At 43.3% G+C, this 22,166-nt stretch overlaps 2 protein-coding genes across 5 annotated transcripts; one reads left to right on the forward strand and one right to left on the reverse strand.

Annotated features, from left to right (window-relative positions):
- Positions 1–2,208: 2,208 nt before the first annotated feature.
- zup1 (zinc finger containing ubiquitin peptidase 1) lies at positions 2,209–14,436 on the reverse strand. Of its 2 annotated transcripts, XM_023988808.3 has the most exons (12): positions 14,348–14,436; positions 13,390–14,042; positions 11,821–11,922; positions 11,591–11,647; positions 11,229–11,336; positions 9,346–9,455; positions 8,946–9,114; positions 8,446–8,634; positions 8,068–8,233; positions 6,184–6,347; positions 2,604–2,830; positions 2,209–2,374 (listed from the first exon to the last, which is right to left on the reverse strand). In XM_023988808.3, the coding sequence occupies exons 2-12, from the start codon at positions 14,003–14,005 to the stop codon at positions 2,327–2,329; spliced, it is 1,956 nt and encodes a 651-aa protein (XP_023844576.1). In that variant the 5' UTR covers positions 14,006–14,042; positions 14,348–14,436; the 3' UTR covers positions 2,209–2,326. The 2 variants fall into 2 exon arrangements, with proteins under 2 accessions (XP_023844576.1, XP_070300024.1); XM_070443923.1 differs by lacking the exons at positions 2,209–2,374; positions 2,604–2,830 and adding an exon at positions 2,837–3,537.
- Positions 14,437–14,589: 153 nt separating this feature from the next.
- On the forward strand, positions 14,590–21,761 carry kpna5 (karyopherin alpha 5 (importin alpha 6)). Of its 3 annotated transcripts, none has more exons than XM_023988811.2 (14): positions 14,590–14,681; positions 15,893–16,020; positions 16,431–16,532; positions 17,013–17,112; positions 17,479–17,573; positions 17,795–17,926; positions 18,452–18,540; positions 18,719–18,818; positions 19,040–19,203; positions 19,283–19,361; positions 19,479–19,604; positions 20,454–20,581; positions 20,793–20,971; positions 21,543–21,761. In XM_023988811.2, the coding sequence occupies exons 1-14, from the start codon at positions 14,678–14,680 to the stop codon at positions 21,728–21,730; spliced, it is 1,614 nt and encodes a 537-aa protein (XP_023844579.1). In that variant the 5' UTR covers positions 14,590–14,677; the 3' UTR covers positions 21,731–21,761. The 3 variants fall into 3 exon arrangements, with proteins under 3 accessions (XP_023844579.1, XP_023844580.1, XP_070300025.1); XM_023988812.3 differs by lacking the exon at positions 14,590–14,681 and adding an exon at positions 15,275–15,366; XM_070443924.1 differs by lacking the exon at positions 14,590–14,681 and having other exon boundaries at positions 15,856–16,020.
- The last annotated feature ends 405 nt before the right edge of the window (positions 21,762–22,166 follow it).

A 22,166-nucleotide genomic window follows, 5' to 3' on the forward strand; every position in this document is an offset into this window, starting at 1 on the left:
GTTCACGGACATTTCTGGGGGGAATGGCCCTAGCCCTCACTCTCCGATCCAGTTTTCATAACTGTGACCTTAATTGCCTACCGTCTGTAAGCTGTTAGTGTCTTAACGACCGTTCCACAGATGCATGTTCATTAATTGTTTATGGTTCATTGAACAAGCATGGGAAACCATGTTTAAACCCTTTACAATGAAGATCTGTGAAGTTATTTCGATTTTTACAAATTGTCTTTGAAAGACAGGGTCCTGAAAAAGGGACGTTTATTTTTTTGCTGAGTTTATTACATACATACATATACATAACTACCATTCAAAAGTTTGGAGTCACTTAGAAATGTCCTTGTTTTCCATAAAAACATACATGAAATGAGTTGCAAAATGAATAGGAAATATAGTCAAGACGTTGACAAGGTTATAAATAATGATTTTTAATTGAAATAACTGTGTCCTTCAAAATTTGCTTTCGTAAAAGAATCCTCCATTTGCAGCAATTACAGCCTTGCAGACCTTTGGCATTCTAGTTGTCAATTTGTTGAGGTCATCTGAAGAGAATTCACATCGGCTTAATGGGCACTTCTTTTTCATTTTACCTTTATTTAACTAGGCAAGTCAGTTAAGAACAAATTCTTATTTTCAATGACGGCCTAGGAACAGTGAGTTAATTGTCTTGTTCAGGGGCAGTGTCTGTGTTTTTACGTACCATATGGTCAAGCTGCTCCCACAACAGCTCAATAGGGTTGAGATCCGGTGACTGTGCTGACCATTCCATTATAGACAGAACACCAGCTGACTGCTTTTTACCTAAATAATTATTGCATAGTTTGGAGCTGTGCTTTGGGTCATTGTCCTGTTGTAGGAGAAAATTGGCTCCAATTAAGCGCCGTCCACAGGGTATGGCATGGCGTTGCAAAATGGAGTGATAGCCTTCCTTCCTCAAGATCCCTTTTACCCTGTACAAATTTCGCACTTTACCACAACCAAAGCACCCCCAGACCATCACATTGCCTCCACCATGCTTGACAGATGGCGTAAAGCACTCCTCAAGCATCTTTTCATTTTTTCTGCGTGTTCTTCTTAATTTTTTCTGAATGTTCTTCTTTGTGATTCGAACACCTCAAACTTAGATTTGTCTGTCCATAACCTTTTTCCCCCCCAATCTTCCTCTGTCCAGTGTCTGTGTTCTTTTGCCCATCTTAATCTTTTATTTTTATTGGCCAGTCTGAGATATGGCTTTTTCTTTGCAACTCTGCCTAGAAGGCTAGCATCTCGGAGTAGTCTTTTCACTGTTGACGTTGAGACTGGTGTTTTGCGGGTACTATTTAATGAAGCTCCCAGTTGAGGACTTGTGAGGCGTCTGTTTCTCAAACTAGACACTAATGTACTTGTACTCTTGCTCAGTTGTGCACCGGGGCCTCCCACTCCTCTTTCTATTCTGGTTAGAGACAGTTTGCGCTGTTCTGTGAAGGGAGTAGTACACAGCGTTGTACAAGATCTTAAGTTTCTTGGCAATTTCTCTCATGGAATAGCCTTCATTTTTCAGAACAAGAATAGACTGACGAGTTTCAGAAGAAAGTTCTTTGTTTCTGGCCATTTTGAGCCTGTAATCGAACCCACAAATGCTGATGCTCAACTAGTCTAAAGAAGGCCAGTTTTATTGCTTCTTTAATCAGGACAACAGTTTTCAGCTGTGCTAACATAATTGCAAAAGGGCTTTCTAATGATCAATTAGCCTTTTAAAATGGTAAACTTGGATTAGTTAACATAACGTGCCATTGGAACACAGGAGTGGTGGTTGCTGATAATGGGCCTCTGTACGCCTATGTAGATATTCCATAAAAAATCCGCCGTTTCCAGCTACGATAGTCATTTACAACATTACCAATGTCTACACTGTATTTCTGATCAATTTGATGTTATTTTAAGGGACAAAAAATGTGCTTTTCTTTTAAAAACAAGGACATTTCTAAGTGACCCCAAACTTTTGAATGGTAGTGTGTATATATATATATATATATATAAATGTTTTTTTACAGTTAATTCTTGTCATTTACCAGTAATATACAATGTTTGGTTACAGTCATTTCTGGTAGTTCAATAAATATATGAATACATGTTCCATTCTCAGAGTGTGTCCTTATGCCTTTTACAAGGTCCCAATTTTACACACAGGAATATGTTGAGGATTTGAACAGAACAGAGAAAAAGGCAACGTTAAAAATATATCATTTATTACCTTCATAAAATATCAAAGAAAATTCAACATGAAATGTTTTTGGCAGTTATAAATTTACATTCCCAGTAAAATGAATGCGACAACTGCATTCCAGCATCAAGGGATCCTCTCGGCTTGCAGTGTTCTTGAGTTGAGAACGCGGGTCTGACAAACAAAAAACAAATCAATATCAAAATTGAACAGTTGATTCCCAGTTCAGTGCACATCGTAGCAAAACACTTCACAACTTAAAGTCAAAATCTGTGTTCCTATTGGAGAATTTCAGGTACAACCTCCCTGTTTCACTTCGTTTCAAAGGGTTTTATCCTTACGGAACACCATCCAGAGGACTAAATACTGTACCTGTAAGCAGTTAAGAGCCACTCGGACTAACCTGTTTCTCCTCGGGGGAGAGCACGCCATCTACAGCCACCACCTGGTACTGCCTATGTTTCAGGTTGCCAGGGAACTTCCTCATGCGGCGGACAGCTGTGCTAACAGTGGAGCCATCTTGGCTCAGCAGTTTCCTCACATCTCCTGGTGTACAGCCAGGGTCCAGGAGCAACAGGCACAGGCTGCCATTCTTCTTCTGTTCCACTCCGACTATAGAGCGGCTATGGCCTGAGGATGTCGATAGAATACATGGAGGAAACACACTAAAGCCTTGTTCACACTGCAGGCCTTAATGCCCAAATCAGTTATGTTTTTCAAATGCATTTTGCACTACTGACTTTCCACACAGCATGTTACAAGTGACCAAATCGGATTCGTGTGTGTTCAGACAGCATTCATTTGCTGACATGGCTACGCTAGTTGTCATAGTAACAACGGGTGTGTGCACAGTGGTGTAGGCTGATTGGTGGTGGTGCTCATGCTTCCTATCACTCAGAAGTTATGTAGCAAGCTAAGGTAATAACAATGCCTGCCATGGATGCTTACCCAGTAGCTTTGCATGTTCAAAAATCATAGTGTAAGAACACTTAAAGCCTCAAAAGGATAAGATGATCCAACTTTCAAATGGAATCTTCTGGATAGCCACAGCAGTCAACTAGCTAGCAGTTTAGCTTTCTAGCACATTCACTCATTTGTTTGTAAACAATTAACAAGCAAGTTACTACCACATGTTCGTGTCAAACTGTCAACAGAGTAGCTAGCAAGCAACAAGATATGCCAAAAAAGTTTAAAAAACACTTGAGGGCAAATAAATCTGGTTTGACCGTTCACACAAGTCACAAATCAGATTTGTATCTGACTTTAAAAACACCTATGAAGGTGGTTTGAAATGTGGCTTGAAATATCAGATTCCATGTGCTTTTTGGCAGTTCAGACTGCAGGAAACAGAACAGATTTGAATCGGATATGCAAATAAATAGGATTTGAGTCACTTCAAACTGCCAATGTGAACACGGATTTAGAGATAACATAGACACCAGATGTATAGTCGTGGCCAAAAGTTGAGAATGACACAAATATTAATTTCCACAAAGTTTGCTGCTTCAGTGTCTTCAGATATTTTTGTCAGATGTTACTATGGAACTGAAGTATAATTACAAGCATATCATAAGTGTCAAAGGCCTTTATTGACAATTACATGAAGTTGATGCAAAGAGTCAATATTTGCAGTGTTGACCCTTCTTTTTCAAGACCTCTGCAATCGGCCCTGGCATGCTGTCAATTAACTTCTGGGCCACATCCTGACTGATGGCAGCCCATTCTTGCATAATCAATGCTTGGAGTTTGTCAGAATTTGTGGGTATTTGTTTGTCCACCCGCCTCTTGAGGATTGACCACAAGTTCTCAATGGGATTAAGGTCTGGGGAGTTTCCTGGCCATGGACCCAAAATATCGATGTTTTGTTCCCCGAGCCACTTAGTTATCACTTTTGCCTCATGGCAAGGTGCTCCATCATGCTGGAAATGACATTGTTCGTCACTAAACTGTTCCTGGATGGTTGGGAGAAGTTGCTCTCGGAGGATGTGTTGGTACCATTCTTTATTCATGGCTGTGTTCTTAGGCAAAATTGTGAGTGAGCCCACTCCATTGGCCTAGAAGCAACCCCACACATGAATGGTCTCAGGATGCTTTACTGTTGGCATGACACAGGACTGATGGTAGCGCTCACCTTGTCTTCTCCGGACAAGCTTTTTTACGGATGCCCCAAACAATCGGAAAGGGGATTCATCAGAGAAAATGACTTTACCCCAGTCCTCAGCAGTCCAAACCCTGTACCTTTTGCAGAATATCAGTCTGTCCCTGATGTTTTTCCTGGAGAGAAGTGGCTTCTTTGCTGTCCTTCTTGACACCAGGCCATCCTCCAAAATTCTTCGCCTCACTGTGCAAGCAGATGCACTCACACCTGCCTGCTACCATTCCTGAGCGAGCTCTGTACTGGTGGTGCCCCGATCCCGCAGCTGAATCAACTTTAGGAGACGGCCCTGGCACTTGCTGGACTTTCTTGGGCGCCCTGAAGCCTTCTTCACAACAATTGAACTGCTCTCCTTGAAGTTCTTGATGATCTGATAAATGGTTGATTTAGGTGCAATCTTACTGGCAGCAATATACTTGCCTGTGAAGCCCTTTTTGTGCAAAGCGGTGATGACGGCACGTGTTTCCTTGCAGGTAACCATGGTTGACAGAGGAAGAACAATGATTCCAAGCACCACCCTCCCTTTGAAGCTTCCAGTCTGTTATTCGAACTCAATCAGCATGACAGAGTGATCTCCAGCCTTGTCCTCGTCAACACTCACACCTGTGTTAACGAGAGAATCACTGACATGATGTCAGCTGGTCCTTTTGTCGCAGGGCTGAAATGCATTGGAAATGTTTTTGGGGGATTCAGTTCATTTGCATGGCAGAGGGACTTGGCAAATAATTGCAATTCATCTGATCACTCTTCATAACATTCTGAAGTATATGCAAATTGCCATCATACTAACTGAGGCAGCAGACTTTGTGAAAATTAATACTTGTGTCATTCTCAAAACTTTTGGCCACGACTGTACACACAGACAAAACAAACAAATCTCCCTGAAACACTCTAGTACTGAGCGATTAACCAACATTTCAGTTATATTTCAGTTTTTAATCAACTAATTGACCCACATAGATTCAATTATTTTAATTCCATTTCATTAGTTTTTGTTCTGTGAGCTAGATGTCCAGTTTCTCTAGAGATAAATCAGATCAAGCCCGAACTGAGTGATGTAGTAGGGAGTTAAAGCTTCCACCAGGTAATGTTTCGACATAGTTAAGTGCAGAAAATGTGGTAGTTAACTACAATGACTATAATCCATTGCACGCCCACCTACTTGTCCGGTCTCTGTGGAGCAGACATGGTAATTAACTATAATGACTATAATCCGTTGCGCGCCCGCCTACTTGTCCGGTCTGTGTGGAGCACGCTTGATCGAGTGAGATAGAAAGCAGTTACCCTCGAGAGGTATCTCTACCTGAAAATACATGATCTAAGTGATTGATAGTTGGTATTCAGCAGTCATTAAAGTATGTCTTATGAATGCTTTGAAGAACTACTAAAATAGTGATTTTGTCAGACAGCATGGGCAGCAGCTCTATAGAGATGAGATGATGACTTGGAATTAAATAATAAAGTCATCAAATAAAACAAATGTAATATACACAACAACTGAAATATTTTATTAAATGTGAATAAGTGATAGTTAAGTGATAAGCAGTAATGGGCAGTCACTACCATCATGGGACTTTTATTGTTGTTACAGCATTCAACCCACAAAACGTATAATGCATTTAATATAAAAAATAATAATATCGAAACCGAAATCCGTGATTATTTTGGAATGATCGAACCAAAACACAACCGACCTCAAAAAGCACTAATCGCTCAGCACTAAACGACACACAAGCAAACATAAAATAGACACATGCCATAAACAAATTCTACATTGGATATCAGTAACCCATCATCACCTAATCCACCAAACCCATGATAAGACTACCTTGGTGCTGGAGGTAGAGGGGCGGCTGTGTGGTCTGCACCACCCGGGGCAGTAGTCTGGCGCCTCTGGTGGCAGTCTGAGAGAAGTACTGCTTCACCCAGTCAAAGAGGCGGGGGTGGGTGTCCCCTGGGCCCGTGGGCTGGTGGAAGTCTAGAACACGGGCACTGTGGGGACACAGGTTAGAGGTAACTGACTGAGAACAGACTCCATTTTCCACCATGTACATTCTATAGTGACTCCGTGTGTGTACACTGAGTATACAAAACACATTAGGAACACCTAATATTGAGCCCCCCCTTTTCCCTCAGAACAGTTTCAAATCGCCAGGGCATGGACTCTAAAAATTGTAGACCTCCACAAGTCTGATTCATCCTTGGGAGCAATTTTCAAACGTTTGAAGGTACCACGTTCATCTGTACAAACAATAGTACGCAAGTATAAACACCATGGGACCACGCAGCCGTCATACCGCTCAGGAAGGAGACGCGTTCTGTCTCCTAGAGATGAACGTACTTTGGCGCGAAAAGTGCAAATCAATCCCAGAACAACAGCAAAGGACCTTGTGAAGATGCTGGAGGAAACAGGTACAAAAGTATCTATATCCACAGTAAAACGAGTCCTATTTCGACATAACCTGAAAGGCCGCTCAGCAAGGAAGAAGCCACTGCTCCAAAACCACCTTAAAAAAGCCAAACTACGGTTTGCAACTACACATGGGAACAAAAATCGTAATGTCTGATGGAATTAAAAATAGAACTGTTTGGCCATAATGACCATCGTTATGTTTGGAGGAAAAAGGGGGAAGCTTGCAAGCCGAAGAACACCATCCCAACCGTGAAGCACGGGGGTGGCAGCATCATGTTGTGGGGATGCTTTGCTGCAGGAGGGACTGGTGCACTTCACAAAATAGATGGCATCATGAGGGAGGAAAATAATGTGGATATATTGAAGCAACATCTCAAGACATCAGTCAGGAAGTTAAAGATTGGTCGCAAATTGGTCTTCCAAATGGACAATGACCCCAAGCATACTTCCAAAGTTGTGGCAAAATGGCTTAAGGACAACAAAGTCAAGGTATTGGAGTGGCCATCACAAAGCCCTGACCTCAATCCTATAGAAAATTTGTGGGCAGAACTGAAAAAGTGTGTGTGAGTAAGGAGGCCTGTGGGAAGCTTGTGGAAGGCTACCTTGAAACGTTTGACCCAAGTTAGACAATTTAAAGACAATGCTACCAAATACTAATTGAGTGTAACTGGGAATGTGATGAAATAAATAAATCACTCTACTATTATTCTGACATTTCACATTCTTAAAATAAAGTGGTGATCCTAACTGACCTAAGACAGGGAAGTTTTACTAGGATTAAACGTCAGGAATTGTGAAAAACTGAGTTTAAATGTATTTGGTTAAGGTGTGTGTAAACTTCCGACTTCAACTGTACATACAGGAAACTGTTGAGTGTGAAAAACCCAGCAGCGTTGCAGTTCTTGACACACACCGGTGTGCCTGGCACCTATTACCATACCCCATTCAAAGGCACTTAAATATTTTGTCTTGCCCATTCACCCTCTGAATGGCACACACACAATCCATGTCTTAACTGTCTCAAGGCTGAAAAATCCTTCTTTAACCTGTCTCCTCCCCTTCATCTACACTGATTGAAGTGGATTTAACAAGTGCCATCAATAAGGGATCATAGCTTTCACCTGGATTCACCTGGTCAGTCTATGTCATGGAAAGAGTAGGTATTCTTTTTATTTTGTATACTCAGCCTGTGTGTCCATTCAGGTGTATCTAATTCAAATATAGCTGGCTACACAAATGTGTGATGTTCTAATGCGTGTTGTATGTTATCGTTCTGTGTGTGACTCTCTGGGCTCTAACCTGACTCTGAGGGAGGTGCAGAGAGCGTAGATCTCCGTAGCTCCTATCCAGGCCCGTGTGCCCTGTAGTCGCTGGTTAAAGTGGGTGGCGCCCTGTGGGTCTAACCCCTCCCGCCACGCCCCCTCTATCAAAACCTGCACCCGGGGGATGCTGGGTACTGACCCCTCTGGGTGAGGAGGGAGAGGGGGGCAAGGAAAAGATGCCATGACAGAAGATGTAAGAGAAAATTAGTTTAGGAGATTACATGGTAAAAATGCTTTTTGAGAGGGCTGCATTCAACTGTTTCATTAAGCGATCCAGACAGCTACTGGATTTGAGAGAATGGTAAACAATTGTAGAATGTGATGTTTTAGAAGATGTGTCTCTGTCTGTGTGTACCTGAGAGACAGGTAGTGTAGGGCTCCATTCTTTGCAGAGAGGACAGGAGCATCTGGAAGTTTCTGTAGCCACATCCCCAGCCCTTATCCCCCTCTGATGAGCAGAAGTGGTCTGTGTCAGCACTCAGCCACACGTGGACACAGTCTCTGACCTCCCTCTGGTAGTAAACATACAGAGCACCCAGCCCACCTGACAGAATGAGAGGAATACAATAAACAAAGAGAATGACAAAGACAGAGAAAGAGAGGGGGGGGGCTAAGGTGGAGATGGCATTCCCCCCCCCTCAATTGAAAGAAGACCGTTATTAATGACAAATAGGCTAAATAAAATGTAGGAAAAACATTTCTAAAACATGGTTTAATTTCCTGAGAGATGGTAGATAGACAGCTGTATAAACAGATAACGTGATGTGATCTAAACAACTCAGTTTGAGAACATAGTAAATCATGAGGGAGCTATGTTAGTCAAGATCCGGATAAGAAATGTAATCACACACACACCCTGCGTTCTGGTCCTGCCATCGTCGACCCCTGAGGCCAGAGCCTCCATCATCTCTGCTCTCTTGTTGTGGAAGTCAGCAGGCACCATGACACCTTGAGACACGGCTTTCTCCATGGTCCTCTCCATCTGTTTGCGGTAGCCCCCCCTCCCGTCCACACCAAACTGCCTCTAAACACACACACACAGCAAGGGGTCAGGGTGAGGTCACCACCACACTCAGCATACATAAGCAGACACACATATACTGTAAACCATGCTTGCTGACGTGCAGAAACACAAATATACCACACACTCCTACATAAGCCATGTGACAAAGCACAGACACGCATCATATTGTGCATCATGCAGCAAGGTCAAATCCACTACTCCAGGCGTATTATGGTTGTGCTTTATAAGGACCTGCAGCTTCTTGAACTCCTCAGCCTCCCTCTTGGCCTCCTGCTCCTTCCTCCTCTGCTTCTCCTCCTCCTGCAGCCGTCTGGCCAGCCTCAGGTCTGAGCCAGGGCTCACTGCAACACACACAGCGTCAGTCACAATTCCCTCTCTCTAATACACCATGGGAATCAACCTAGTAGACACAAAACTGATGTGAAGACAGCTGCATGTGTGAGCTCAGCGGCATGAGCTGGCAGGTTGTATAAGTTCCATTCAGTTCAAACTTTATAGTCCCCAGAGGGAAATTCATAGTTCAAAACTGATCACACAAAGGACAAATTACACATCATTATATTGCAACTTCAGGAGCTGCCTGGCAATAAAGTGCATGTGCAAATCAAATCAAATACGGGGTACTACACCATTCTCTATCTCTACCGAGACCCTGTGTTTACATGTTTATGGTATAATAACAGTCATAACATTGTTATAACATGGCTACATCTAAGTAGGAGATAAAACATGTTGGAAGCATAACTAAATAGATTTCTCATGAACCCTTTACACCCATATACAGGTAGAAAATAGCCGATTTGGGCACTAATAAATGCCTAAACTGGAACTCACTGGCTATACAGTAACATGCTATACATGACATCAGAGCTCTGGCTCTGCGCTTCACAGCACTGTATGGGTTTTGCCTGACAGCAGTTCTGAACTTGAGCATCTCGCGCAACAAGAAGTTGTGCCGATACCTCCCGCTAATTGGGCAACTTTTGCAAATGTTTTGTTGTCTGAGTGAGGGAAATGCTGTAAATTAAAAGGACTCCATGTATTTTGAAAGATGAGACATCGATGATTAGAATAAATATCGCTTTGATGTCATACAAGCAAACCACACACCCGTGAGTCCAAATGTGCACTTCACATTTCTATGTCATAAAACTTGTGTCAAATACAGTGTCAACATTTATGATCGCTATGTTTGATATGCAGTTACAAGATGACATGGCGTAATATCCTGGGCTGTTCTGAACAGAATGAGCCCATGTTTGTTAATTGTGAAGAAAATTTGCAGAGGCACACACACCTGAATGCACTCATGACTCGTTTCTATGCGCACCAAAATGATGATCTGGTTCTCTGAATTGCATTGTGAAAGCCTATCCCTGTACTGTTGTATTTTATTACTTAGCTAGTCATGTTGGCAATAGAACAGGCTTTCAAATGATGCCCATCTGACCCAGATTGCGATTTATAAATGGACAATTTTTGGATTGTGTAAACAACAGTAATTGTGTGATGGCGGGGACGCAGGGCTGTGTTCCAAACAAAACAACTACAAGTGTGCTTGCTCTAGTTCCTCAATGGCACAACTAGGAGAGCTCAAACAAAGCACCTTATAGTTGAAGACTTTTCTTTGAGTCAAAAGTGCATTGAAATTACTTAGGAACTTTGCACACTTTGGAGAGGTGTGTGGCCACTAGGAGACACCAGTTAGTCCTCTCACTCAAACCTTTGTATTAATTTTGTCTTATCTTGCACCTATGCCCACATTTTCCAGGAATATTCTTATCATGTTACTGAATGTATCCAGAGTATTTTCAGATTTCGTTATCTACAAATGCAGTGAAAGTACAGTAAATGTAAAATGCACATACAAACAACACTAATGTTTGGATTCAGTCTGTGAACTGTTGTGTCCTCACCTTTGGTCTAATAATTTCCCCATAATCACCAAACTGTTCCCCTTCAACTGCTACCATGGTTATTCATCTGCTTTTCATATTTCTTCCTTAAGATACACTTCTAATTCAGCCCTATAGGACAATTCCCACAAGTGTAAACACAAAATCCCAATTAAACCTGTGTTCCCATCACATATGATTGTTTAAATCAAGCCATACCTGCACTAGTGGCTGTACCATAGTCAAGATGCAGCTCCACATGTTCCTGTAGGGAGTAGCAGTCTCCACACACCACAGAACACAGGGGACACTCATAACTCTTCCCACCTGAGGACAAGGTCAGAGACACACACAGTGGTTAAAAGGGATATCAACGGGGCATTTTTATTCATCCAGGTTATTCTTGTTGAGATAAAACCTCTCTTGCAAGTTCATTTTGCTTTTTGGGGGAATATTATACCTTAATCAGTAAGACATGGGCAGAGAGAGAGCCTCAACCTCTGTGGATCTGCCATAGGCAGGCTTCTTCCTTTGTTTGGTTGAACTATATTTGTTCCTATGAAGAAAAGCATGAGACAAACCTGAGCTGTTGCTGGTTGATGCTGCCTCGGTTGATGATGTGGCCCCCAGGACAGCCTCTGAAAAGACAGATACAGATTATGTCGGAGTCAGAGACTTAACACAATGGATTGGGCCTCATGTTCTGTCTGTGCTGAACTGTGTAGACTCAGACTGTCATGAGTTTGTACAGTCACAGTGTGTTCTGTGCTGAACTGTGTGGTCTATATGTTCTGAACTGTAGATACTGCACCTTCAGCTGGGCTCTCTTCCAGCAAGTGCAATTCAACATGTTCCTGTAGGATGAAGGCATCTGTGCAGACCAGAGCACACATAGGACAGGAAAACTGCTTCTCTACAACAACAGACACACAGTACATAACAATGAGACACAGGATGATGAGAAGACTAATGCAATCCATAGCGAGGAGTTTTTCAACCCACTCCACACAGCACTTGAATGCCGCACAGTAGCAGCTTCGGTAGCAGGTTCATCCTGCCCAGAAGCTCCACAGAGCAGTTCAGAAGACCATTTTTACCCACAGCCATGAGGCTTTTTAACAAGTGTAAATGACTCATTTATGATGCCTTCTCAATAGGAATTGCCTTCTTAGGTGTCTTCTAAATCATTTTTATCATGTGTTTGTCATTGTCTTTGTAATTTATTAGTGATGCTGAGTGAAAACTATTTCCCAAGTTGGGATCAATAAAGTGCTACTCTACTCAAACCAAAGATTATGGATATACTGACAATATACATCTCCCCGCCCTAACGATGGGCGTCGTTGTCCGCAAAGCGGCAAGGCAGACTGTCTAGCTCCTGCCTATCTTTTCTTTGGATTGGTGGATTATTGTAATCCTTTTTTGAATATTCGACAAGGGTTGTTGACGTTAACTGCCTGTATTCAATGGCGAGAGATGCTGCTAGCCTCATCCCATGAATATGCATAGCCATCTCCGAGATAGTGTTTGTTCTCAAGTGACAATGATGTAATGTGTCCTACTTATATCAGTACACTCATAACTTAAGCATTACAAAACTTATATTACAAATAAACTTCTCGTAGCAAATAAGCCATTCATTTTATTGTTGGCTAAATTCGACAATCTCTTGCTTGGTGGACGAAACAACAAAAAACACCACCTGATGGAGACAGACAGATTGTCCGCTGAGTTGGGCCTCTCTCTTCCGCTTCGGTACAACAAACCAACTAAACCTAATATCAGTCAGTACAAAAAAACAAACTGATGAGGTTTAGAAAAACGTGTTGCAATCGAAGACTGATTAAAGTGAGGCAGAGCTCGCGAGCACCAGATAGCATGGACTGTTAATGGGATGCATTGACAGTTCATCAATGGGCTATCAAACCACCTAATATCAGCCAGTACGACAAACCACCTAGTATCAGCCAGTACGACAAACCACCTAATATCAGCCAGTACGACAAACCACCTAATATCAGCCAGTACGACAAACCACCTAATATCAGCCAGTACGACAAACCACCTAGTATCAGTCAGTATGACAAACCACCTAGTATCAGTCAGTATGACAAACCACCTAGTATCAGTCAGTATGACAAACCAACTAAAATCAGTCAGTACGACAAACTCTACTTAAAAGATTAAAAGGTCGCAAAAATGTTAAATATCGGTTATCGGTAAGGAAAATATCGGATATCAGTACCGGCCAAAGATGTCATATCGGTGCATCACTATCAGTTAGTACAACAAACCACCTAATATCAGTCAGTACAACAAACCAGGACAGATGTAACATGTTGAATAAACAAACACACTTCGGACACCCTCTAAAATAAACCTTTAAGTGGGGAGGAGAAACGCTTCTGTTTGACTTTGGTGTGCTCTGCGGATCCCACTCCCACAGAGTCCTCAGCATTACAGTGTCTGCTAGTAGGCCTACTGGAGTCCTGAGCTGATCTCAGAAAGCCCGTAGACACTGAAGAGGCGGGTTCAACAATGGCCACTGCTCTTCCTCCACCGAACTCCCCCCTACTAAAAGCTTGGGGGGATACAGTCATTCGCTCCTTAGACTCCAGTGTGCTATTGGATGTCCTGAGTGAGACCCCTCCTCCAATGGTGTCAAACCTGTTCCCATTGGCTACTCCTTCTTCAGAACCCTCAAACCTAGACAAACCAATTGCTTGTTTGCAGTGACTGTCCACTATGGTGGTAGTGGGAGTAGGACTTGAGCTGGGCCTGACAAGACTGTGACCACCTCTACCCTCTGCTCCTCCGTCATGGTCCGGTTTCTCTTTGTGTGTGGTATTGATGTGGAAGCAGAGTTCGTCATAGGCGACTCCGGACCAGGAACAGAGGGGGCAGCCCATGTCATTCTCCATGTGGCTCAGGAGGAGATGGGTCTTCATGTCCTCCTCCAACACCAATTCCTCGCCACAGATCTCACACGTCAGCATGGCTTGTTGTTTCTGGTGCTCAGCTGTCACACTGACACTGAAATGAAGATAAACGAAGATAACATTAATTGTCAGTAAATAAATAGGAATTAACAGGATGGATATCAATCCAATGTACACCAAATATACCCAATAACGAAACAACGCAATGCCCACATTTGTCAGCCAAGATGCAACAACGCAATTCCCATCTTTGTCAGCCAAGATAGCTAGCCAAATTCTAACTCAGCTATCATAGTTAATTCTGAATTTGTCTAGCTAGTCAACATGTCAGGCTATGGACTAAAACGTGACTTCAAAACGCTGAAAGATTGCTAGCTATCTAACCATCATGTTACTCACCGATTTCAAGAATATGGACGATGTGCCGTACTAATGCTTGACTTATGTGACTACTTTCAAAATACATGTGTTTCTGTTTCACTTTTCATTCATATGCCATCTTAGCAACGCTAGCTAGCTAACAACTTGACTTGTCAGCCCTGTTGGCTTCTCCTCCTTCAGTTTGAGCTGATGGATTTAACGTCACTGGTTGTTGATCCAAGGAGGGTTACTGGGAAATTTTGAAGCGATACAAGACGCCATATTGCTCTCAGCTGGACTCGGGAGTTTGCGTGAAGGAAATAATAATACCTAGCTACACCTAGGCGTTTCTGACATCATTCATCTTAAATGGGTAAGAGCAATACAATCGTCACAACCTTTTTATTGTTGTTTTCTTTTTTTTATCACGAATTATCTGGTAATTTGGCATGACGATGGTTGCTAAACGAGGGGACAGGAGAGGGGTGTAAAGGAGCTAACGTTAGCTAGCTATCTTGCTGGCTGTGTTATTAGCAAGAACAATCTCTTAAAAAGCAGTGGTTTGGGTCTAATGGCAGTTTTAACTACCGTTGCCTATTATAATTGGTTTTACAGCTGATTTAAGTATTATTTTGCTAACGATACGAATACGTTAGGTTTTTGAACACCATGTAATTTAATTCAATTAACACTAATATTTTTTTAGCTAGGTAGCCAGCATGCTACTACTGGTTACTGTGTGCTAGGCCAGTGGCTCCCAACCTTTTTGGGTTATTGTACCACCAACTGAATTTTGTTCTGCCAGGAGTACCCCTGAAGTACCCCATCATGTGCATTTTACCAGTAAGCCTAAGGTCTCGTGAGTCTTCTCAAGTACACCCTTTGGATAGGCCAGGTACCCCTCCCCAGGCCAGGGGTCCTACTAGGTAGTACCGCTGGTTTGGAACCACTGTACTAGGCCGTACTGTACTACTAGCTAGAGAGGAACCCGGTTTCTTGCGATTGGAGATATCCAGCCTGGAAGACGACTGATTCCCCAAGAAAATACAACAAACAATGTAAATATGACGCTGCAGCAAGACAGTGGTTAATGTTAGCTAACATTCATTAGCTGGCTGATGCGCATGTCATCTTTATCTAGCTAACTAGCCAGCCAGGAATGGCATTATTTGACTCGCTAGCTAACACAAAGATTACTAACAGCTGAGATCATCGAACACTATTTTTGTTTTATCTTGACTAATCTAACGTTGATGATATTATGATGACAGCGAGCGAGAAACATTTGGTATTGTGTTTCTTTGATCACCAGTCTTCTTCATCAGCTGTCAAACTGTTACCCAAACTGCTGTTTTCGTGTGAAGATGTGCATGGCAGGGTTTGTCTTCAAATCCCCTTTTGGCCAACAAATCCAAATTCACATCGAGAGTTATTTCATTTATTTGAATTTCCATTAAGCGCCTATGTTAACAACAACCTTAGCTAGCTAGTCAGTCAAGTTTGCCTGGTTGTGGCTGCTATGAATTCACAAGTTTGTATATTTGATTGTTTAGGATAACATTATGTTTATCCTTATTTCCCCAGACGAGATGGCAAGCCCAGGGAATGACCGAATGAAGAGTTACAAGAACAAAGCGCTGAACCCACAGGAGATGCGCCGGAGGAGAGAGGAGGAGGGGATCCAACTCCGCAAACAGAAGAGAGAAGAGCAGGTAGGGTGCTTCTAGTTCTTATGCCTGGACCACTGAATCAGCTACTCTCCATTTTATTTATTTAACTAGGCAAGTCAGTTAAGAACAAATTCTTATTTACAATGACGGCCTAGGAACATTGGGTTAACTGCCTTGTTCAGAGGCAGAACGACAGACTTTTACCTTGTCAGCTCTGAGATTTGATCTAGCAACCTTTCGGTTACTGGCAAACGCTCTAACAACTAGGCTGCCTGCCGCGCGATTCTGTGGAGACAAACCTAATCTCATTCAATTTGACCATGTAAATGCCTTTTGAATGGTAAATCTTCTCCAGATATGAGTAATTTTTTTATTGGCCTGTTATAGTTATTTTTGGTTTGTTTGTGTTGTATTGAGTCAGTGTCCTACTAACACTTACCTCTTCCCCCCAGCTGTTCAAGAGGAGGAATGTGTGTGTGCCCTCGGGTGATGAGTCCATGTTGGAATGCCCTATCCAGGACCCTGACATCAGCTCCACTGCACCAGTCTCAGGTGTAAGTGACCATTACTCCAATTGTCACATTTTCTTACTCTTATGGTCTACACTCTGCACTGAGGGACAAGTTACCTGTTGAAAGACATTGCCTTTACTCCATAAAATAAGTAAAAAGAATGTTGGGGAAACAGAAGATTCTTAAACACAGTAACCATGTGTTTAAGAATCTTATTTTTCCCCAACATTCTTTTTACTTATTTTATGGAGTAATGGCATTGTCTTTCAACAGTTAACTAGTCCCTCAGTGCAGAGTGTAGACCATGTCTTTTCTCTTCAGTATCCAAACAAGACAAGAGTTTTTGGTTTTCAAATCAATCTGTGATTAAAACTAGATGAAGGTTGTAAGTCCTAAGTGCACTTTACGTGATCAACCTGTCAGGTGTAGCACTACATCGCTTGCCCTGCAATATGTGTGTGTATTGTCAGAGTACATGGTTTTGTATGTCATTCACGTCTTTATGTATGTTGACTTGTGTAGGAAGGTGTCATAACTCCAGACATGATCCAGATGATCTTCTCTGAGGATCCAGACCAGCAGCTGATCGCCACACAGAAATTCAGGAAGTTACTCTCCAAAGGTCTGTGTGAATCATTCAATTCATAACACCCCCAATGGAGGGCTCATGCCACCTGTATTTTCTAGGTTGCTTCCCCGATGGTACACAATTCCCTATTTAGTGCACTACTTTTGACCTGGGCCCACTATATAGGGAATAGGGTTCCATTTGGGACAGACACATAGTCTTGTATAGTATGTTTTCTCAAAAACAAAGATGGATTGTTCTTTCCAAATGCCTGCAAGTAATGCAGGCATTGTTGGAAATGATGCTATTCCTTCCACACCGTATTGGAATGTTTCAGCATCACTTTTCAGCCATGAACCAGGATGTATTTAAGCTAGTAGTGTGATGTCATTGTCTTGCACTCTTCTCCCTCCTCATCAGAGCCCAACCCCCCCATCGATGAGGTCATCCTCACCCCAGGGGTCGTCAATAAGTTTGTGGAGTTCCTCAAGAGGAGTGAGAACTGCACTCTTCAGGTTGGTCAGGTGGCTGGGTCTCTGTCTGTTAGTTGGATGTGCTGGGAATTCTTGGTTTGGTCTTTTAGAAATCGTAAAATGTAAAAGACATAGCTAGTGAACTTTCCTCTGCCTCTTTATGACACTCAGTCAATCGTAACTCTTCAGCCTGTGTATCTGTCTATGAGGGCTTGTACTATGCTCCCCATGTGACCGTGGTGTAAAATGTGTTTGTGACACAGTTTGAGGCAGCCTGGGCCCTGACCAACATTGCCTCTGGGACCTTCCTGCACACCAAGGTGGTTATCGAGACGGGAGCCGTACCCATCTTCATCGAGCTGCTCAACTCAGACTACGAGGACGTCCAGGAGCAGGTGACTGAACAGCCTGGGGCTGGGCAAGGCCCTGGGGGGGAGGCTGAAGCCCTTGGGGCAGGGTTGCAGCCAGATGGGACACTAACACATGGGTCACAGTGATAGCTAGCAGGAATGGGAATAAGATGTCATTGGATTTGTCCCGCTAAGAAGATTCTATCTGGATAGTAAACCAGCTATGTTTGCGTTCCCTAAATATAAACGCTGTGGCTGCATTCTGATTTTCTACCGTTCTCCCTGAAGTGTTCTCTTATTCACTCCCCTTCCATGGGTTTTAACGTAAACAAATACTAAGCAATCCCAGCCCAGTATGGTCCTAGCTGTGTGGTTATATAGCTGTAGCAGTATATGGTATGGCCCTCCAAGCCCAGCTCTATATGGTGCTGACGTTTGTGTGGAAATATGGCTCAGCTGCAGTACTGTATACTATGGCTCCTAGCTGCATGCAAATATAGCTGCACTGTTACAGAATGGCAATATGCATGGCTGCTGAGTTAGAGGTGATGAGTGATTGGTGTATTTCAGGCCGTGTGGGCCCTGGGGAACATCGCCGGGGACAACGCAGAGTGCAGAGACTACGTTCTCAACTGTGGCATCCTGCCCTCCTTACAACAGTACGTGTGTGTGTGCACACTTGGTTTTATCAATCTGTAGGCCCATGTCGTTTTAACAAGGAGAAGTAGAGTTTCATACCATTACCTAATATGTTGTATAATCCGATTAGTCAGGTTTAACAGTTTAATTGTGGTCAGAGAAACAAGGTGTACTAAAAACTGTTCTCTGCCCCCGCAGGCTGCTGGCTAAATCCAACCGTCTCACCACAACTAGGAATGCTGTATGGGCTCTGTCTAACCTGTGTAGAGGGAAGAACCCCCCTCCAGACTTCATCAAGGTAATAGGGTCTATTCCCACACTGCCCAATCAGAGGACAGTTCTAACAGTCCAACAGATCTCACCTGTCAAATGCACAAACCACTCTGGGATTTTGACAAATTTCTCTCAAAGCCATTCTCTTAGCAAAACTTAATGTTCTCCTTTCACCATTATCCCTCTTTCTGTCGTCTTCCTCCCCCTCGCTCTTTTCTTCTTCTCTGCTCTCTCTCTCCTCCCCAGGTGTCTCCCTGTCTGAGTGTGCTGTCCAGGCTGCTGTTCAGTAGTGACCCAGACGTGTTGGCTGATGCCTGCTGGGCCCTCTCCTACCTGTCTGACGGACCTAATGACAAGATACAGACCGTCATCGACTCTGGGGTCTGCCGCAGACTGGTGGAGCTACTCATGTAAGTACTGCTAGACACAAACCCACACAAGAAATTGAGATGTTGGTGCACACTGACTGGTGTTTTTGGTCTTCCCCAGGCACAGTGACTATAAGGTGGTCTCTCCTGCGCTGCGTGCTGTGGGAAACATAGTGACAGGAGATGACATTCAGACTCAGGTAGAACTCGTTTTTATTTTCTTGCTACCTCCTCAATGGCTTTGTCTCTCTTCACCCTGATGTGTGTGGAGTTTTGATCCTTCACATGGTCCTAGCTGTGTGTGTTGATTGTTCCAGGTGATTCTGAACTGCTCGGCGTTGCCATGCCTATTACACCTGCTCAGCAGTCCCAAGGAGTCCATCAAGAAGGAGGCCTGCTGGACTGTGTCTAACATTACAGCTGGGAACAGAGCACAGATCCAGGTGTGTGTGTGTGTACCTGTGCTTGATGGTAGCACGGTGTTTTAAGTAGTTGTCTGAGGGCTTTTATCATTGAGTTATACACTGAGTTTACAGAACATTAAACACCTTCCTAATTTTGAGTTGCACCTCCTTTTGCCCTCAAAACAGCTGCAGTTCGTTGAGGCATGCACGCTACAAGGTGTCAAGTGTTCCACAGGGATGCTGGCCCATGTTGACTCTGTTGCGTCACACAGTTGTGTCAAGTTTGCTGGATGTCCTTTGGGTGTTGGACCATTCTTGATACACACGGGAAACTGTTCAGCGTGAAAAACCCAGCAGCGTTGCAGTTGTTGACACAAACTGGTGCGCCTGGCACCTGCTAGCATACCCTGTTCAAAGGCACTGCAGGCTTTTGTCTTGCCTATACTTTTGCCCATCGTTTGTCTTGCCCATTTGTCTTGTTCAATCCAGGGCTCAAGGCTTAAAAATCCTTCTTTATCGTGACATCAATAAGGGATCATAGCTTTCACCTGGTCAGTCTGTCATGGAAAGAGCAGGTGTTCATAATGTTTTGTACACTCTGTAGGTCATTATTGCTAAAGTGTCACAAGGTGCAGAGCGTTCAATTTGCCTCCTGGGGTCAAGGAGACCCCCAGCTCTGGAAAAACCATTGACAACTACATGCTGTTGTCAAGGGATTGTTGAAATAATGTTAACTATTTGGTTGTTATAGCATCCCCTTAAAAAAGTACTTGCTTTATAACTCTGATAGAGCTGAATGTGGAATAATATGAACTGTGTAGTTCTGGGGGGAGAGGGGGTGTGTATATAATATGTCATCTCACTGTTCTATCTCTCTGTCTTGGTCAGACTGTGATAGATGCCAACATCTTCCCAGTGCTGATAGAGATTCTTCAGAAGGCAGAGTTCCGCACCAGGAAGGAAGCAGCGTGGGCTATAACCAACGCTACCTCTGGGGGCACTCCTGAGCAGATCAGGTAATAATGCACGTCAAATTCTTAAATAGAACCGGAGCATCATTTTGGAGACTTGTTGCTTACACCAAGAATTCATGAAATTAATGGGAGTAGTCTCATGCACGGCAAAGGTTTTGTCCCAGTGTAGCAAGCCTGTATAACCGTATATCTGCTAAACCAAATTTAACAAATGTGAGTAAATGTAAATCTGTCTGTCTTGCTGTCCCTGTAGGTACCTGGTTAGTCTGAACACCATCAAGCCCATGTGTGACCTGCTGACAGTGATGGACAGTAAGATAGTGCAGGTGTCACTGAACGGCCTGGAGAACATCCTGAGACTGGGAGAGCAAGAGGCCAAGCAGAACGGCACCGGCATCAATCCTTACTGTGCCCTCATAGAGGAAGCCTATGGTATGTTCAACATACACACACACCATAAGAGAATGGGACAGGCATCAACCCTTAAATGTACGCTCAATTCTGTTTCTCCACCTTTTCCTGAAATTGCACATTTCTCGTGGATTTATAAGGAATGCACTGACATAAGGAGGCAGAGGGAACGATTGCACTCTTCAGGGAGAAGGAGAAATGTCATTAGGCTATGGATAATCACTTAGCCAGTGGATTGCACACACTGTTCCACTAGATGGCAGTAGAGATGTTGCTGTGATGTGATTAGTGTACTCTGTAGTTCTTATCTAATGAGATGCAAGGACACATGCTGCCAAATTTAAACAGCCATTAGTTAGTGATTATGACTCAGTATTGTCATGCGAGTCACTAAGGCCTGATATTAATTTGTGTGCGTATGTGTATCCGCTGGCTTTTCTTACAAGCACTGATTTTAGCTTATGGCTGCTTTACTTGAGGAAGTTTTATTTGCAATGACTGTGTGGATGTCGTACCTACCTTCGTTGAATGCACTTGACTGTAAGTCACTCTGGATAATAACATCTGCTAAATGTAAAAATGTCCACGGCAGGTCTGGACAAGATAGAGTTCCTGCAGAGCCATGAGAATCAGGAGATCTACCAGAAGGCTTTTGACCTGATCGAGCACTACTTTGGTGTGGAGGAGGAGGACGCTAGCATCGCCCCGCAGGTGGACCAGAACCAAGGCCAGTTCATCTTCCAGCAGCAAGATGGGCCCATGGAGGGCTTCCAGCTCTAACCACACCCTGACCTTTGACCTTCACCCCTCTGAGTCTGTCTCTTATACACATCTAGATGTGTATAAGAGACAGGTTTAGACCTGAACTGATGACACTACCCCATCTCTCCTCTCTCACTGGACACACCTGCTCTACCTCTCTCTCCAAATCTTCCTCTCCTGCAAGGCTAGCCTTGCCCTGCCACAGCACCCTATCTGGAAAGAGCAAGAGAGCGAGCACGAGAGAGAGAGCCTGACTGACTGAAAGACTGACTGAGGACAGCTCATTCTTAGTGTTTGAGGACAGCTCATTCTTTCTATTGTAGACTATACCGTCTGTGCAGTGGCAAGCCTAACATGGTAGGCATAGGAAAGAAAGAGTTGGCTAATATTTTGTCTTACTCCCTAAAATGTTTTATTTTATTTTATAATTTCCTGTGATATTATTATTACGACA

The sequence above is a fragment of the Salvelinus sp. IW2-2015 genome, linkage group LG6.1, assembly GCF_002910315.2.
Source record: "Salvelinus sp. IW2-2015 linkage group LG6.1, ASM291031v2, whole genome shotgun sequence".
NCBI classification, from domain to species: Eukaryota; Metazoa; Chordata; class Actinopteri; order Salmoniformes; family Salmonidae; genus Salvelinus; species Salvelinus sp. IW2-2015.

Excerpts from the sequence above, each read along its gene's own strand:
- zup1 (XM_023988808.3), bottom strand. The coding sequence starts at position 14,005 with ATGCTGACGTGTGAGATCTGTGGCGAGGAATTGGTGTTGGAGGAGGAC. Across the intron at positions 9,115-9,345 it reads AGGAGTTCAAGAAGCTGCAG|AGGCAGTTTGGTGTGGACGG; the intron begins GTCCTTATAAAG and ends GTGTGTGTTTAG. Across the intron at positions 8,635-8,945 it reads TGGCAGGACCAGAACGCAGG|GTGGGCTGGGTGCTCTGTAT; the intron begins GTGTGTGTGTGA and ends TCATTCTGTCAG.
- kpna5 (XM_070443924.1), top strand. The coding sequence starts at position 15,871 with ATGTTTATCCTTATTTCCCCAGACGAGATGGCAAGCCCAGGGAATGAC. Across the intron at positions 16,021-16,430 it reads AACAGAAGAGAGAAGAGCAG|CTGTTCAAGAGGAGGAATGT; the intron begins GTAGGGTGCTTC and ends TCTTCCCCCCAG. Across the intron at positions 17,113-17,478 it reads CAGGAAGTTACTCTCCAAAG|AGCCCAACCCCCCCATCGAT; the intron begins GTCTGTGTGAAT and ends CCTCCTCATCAG.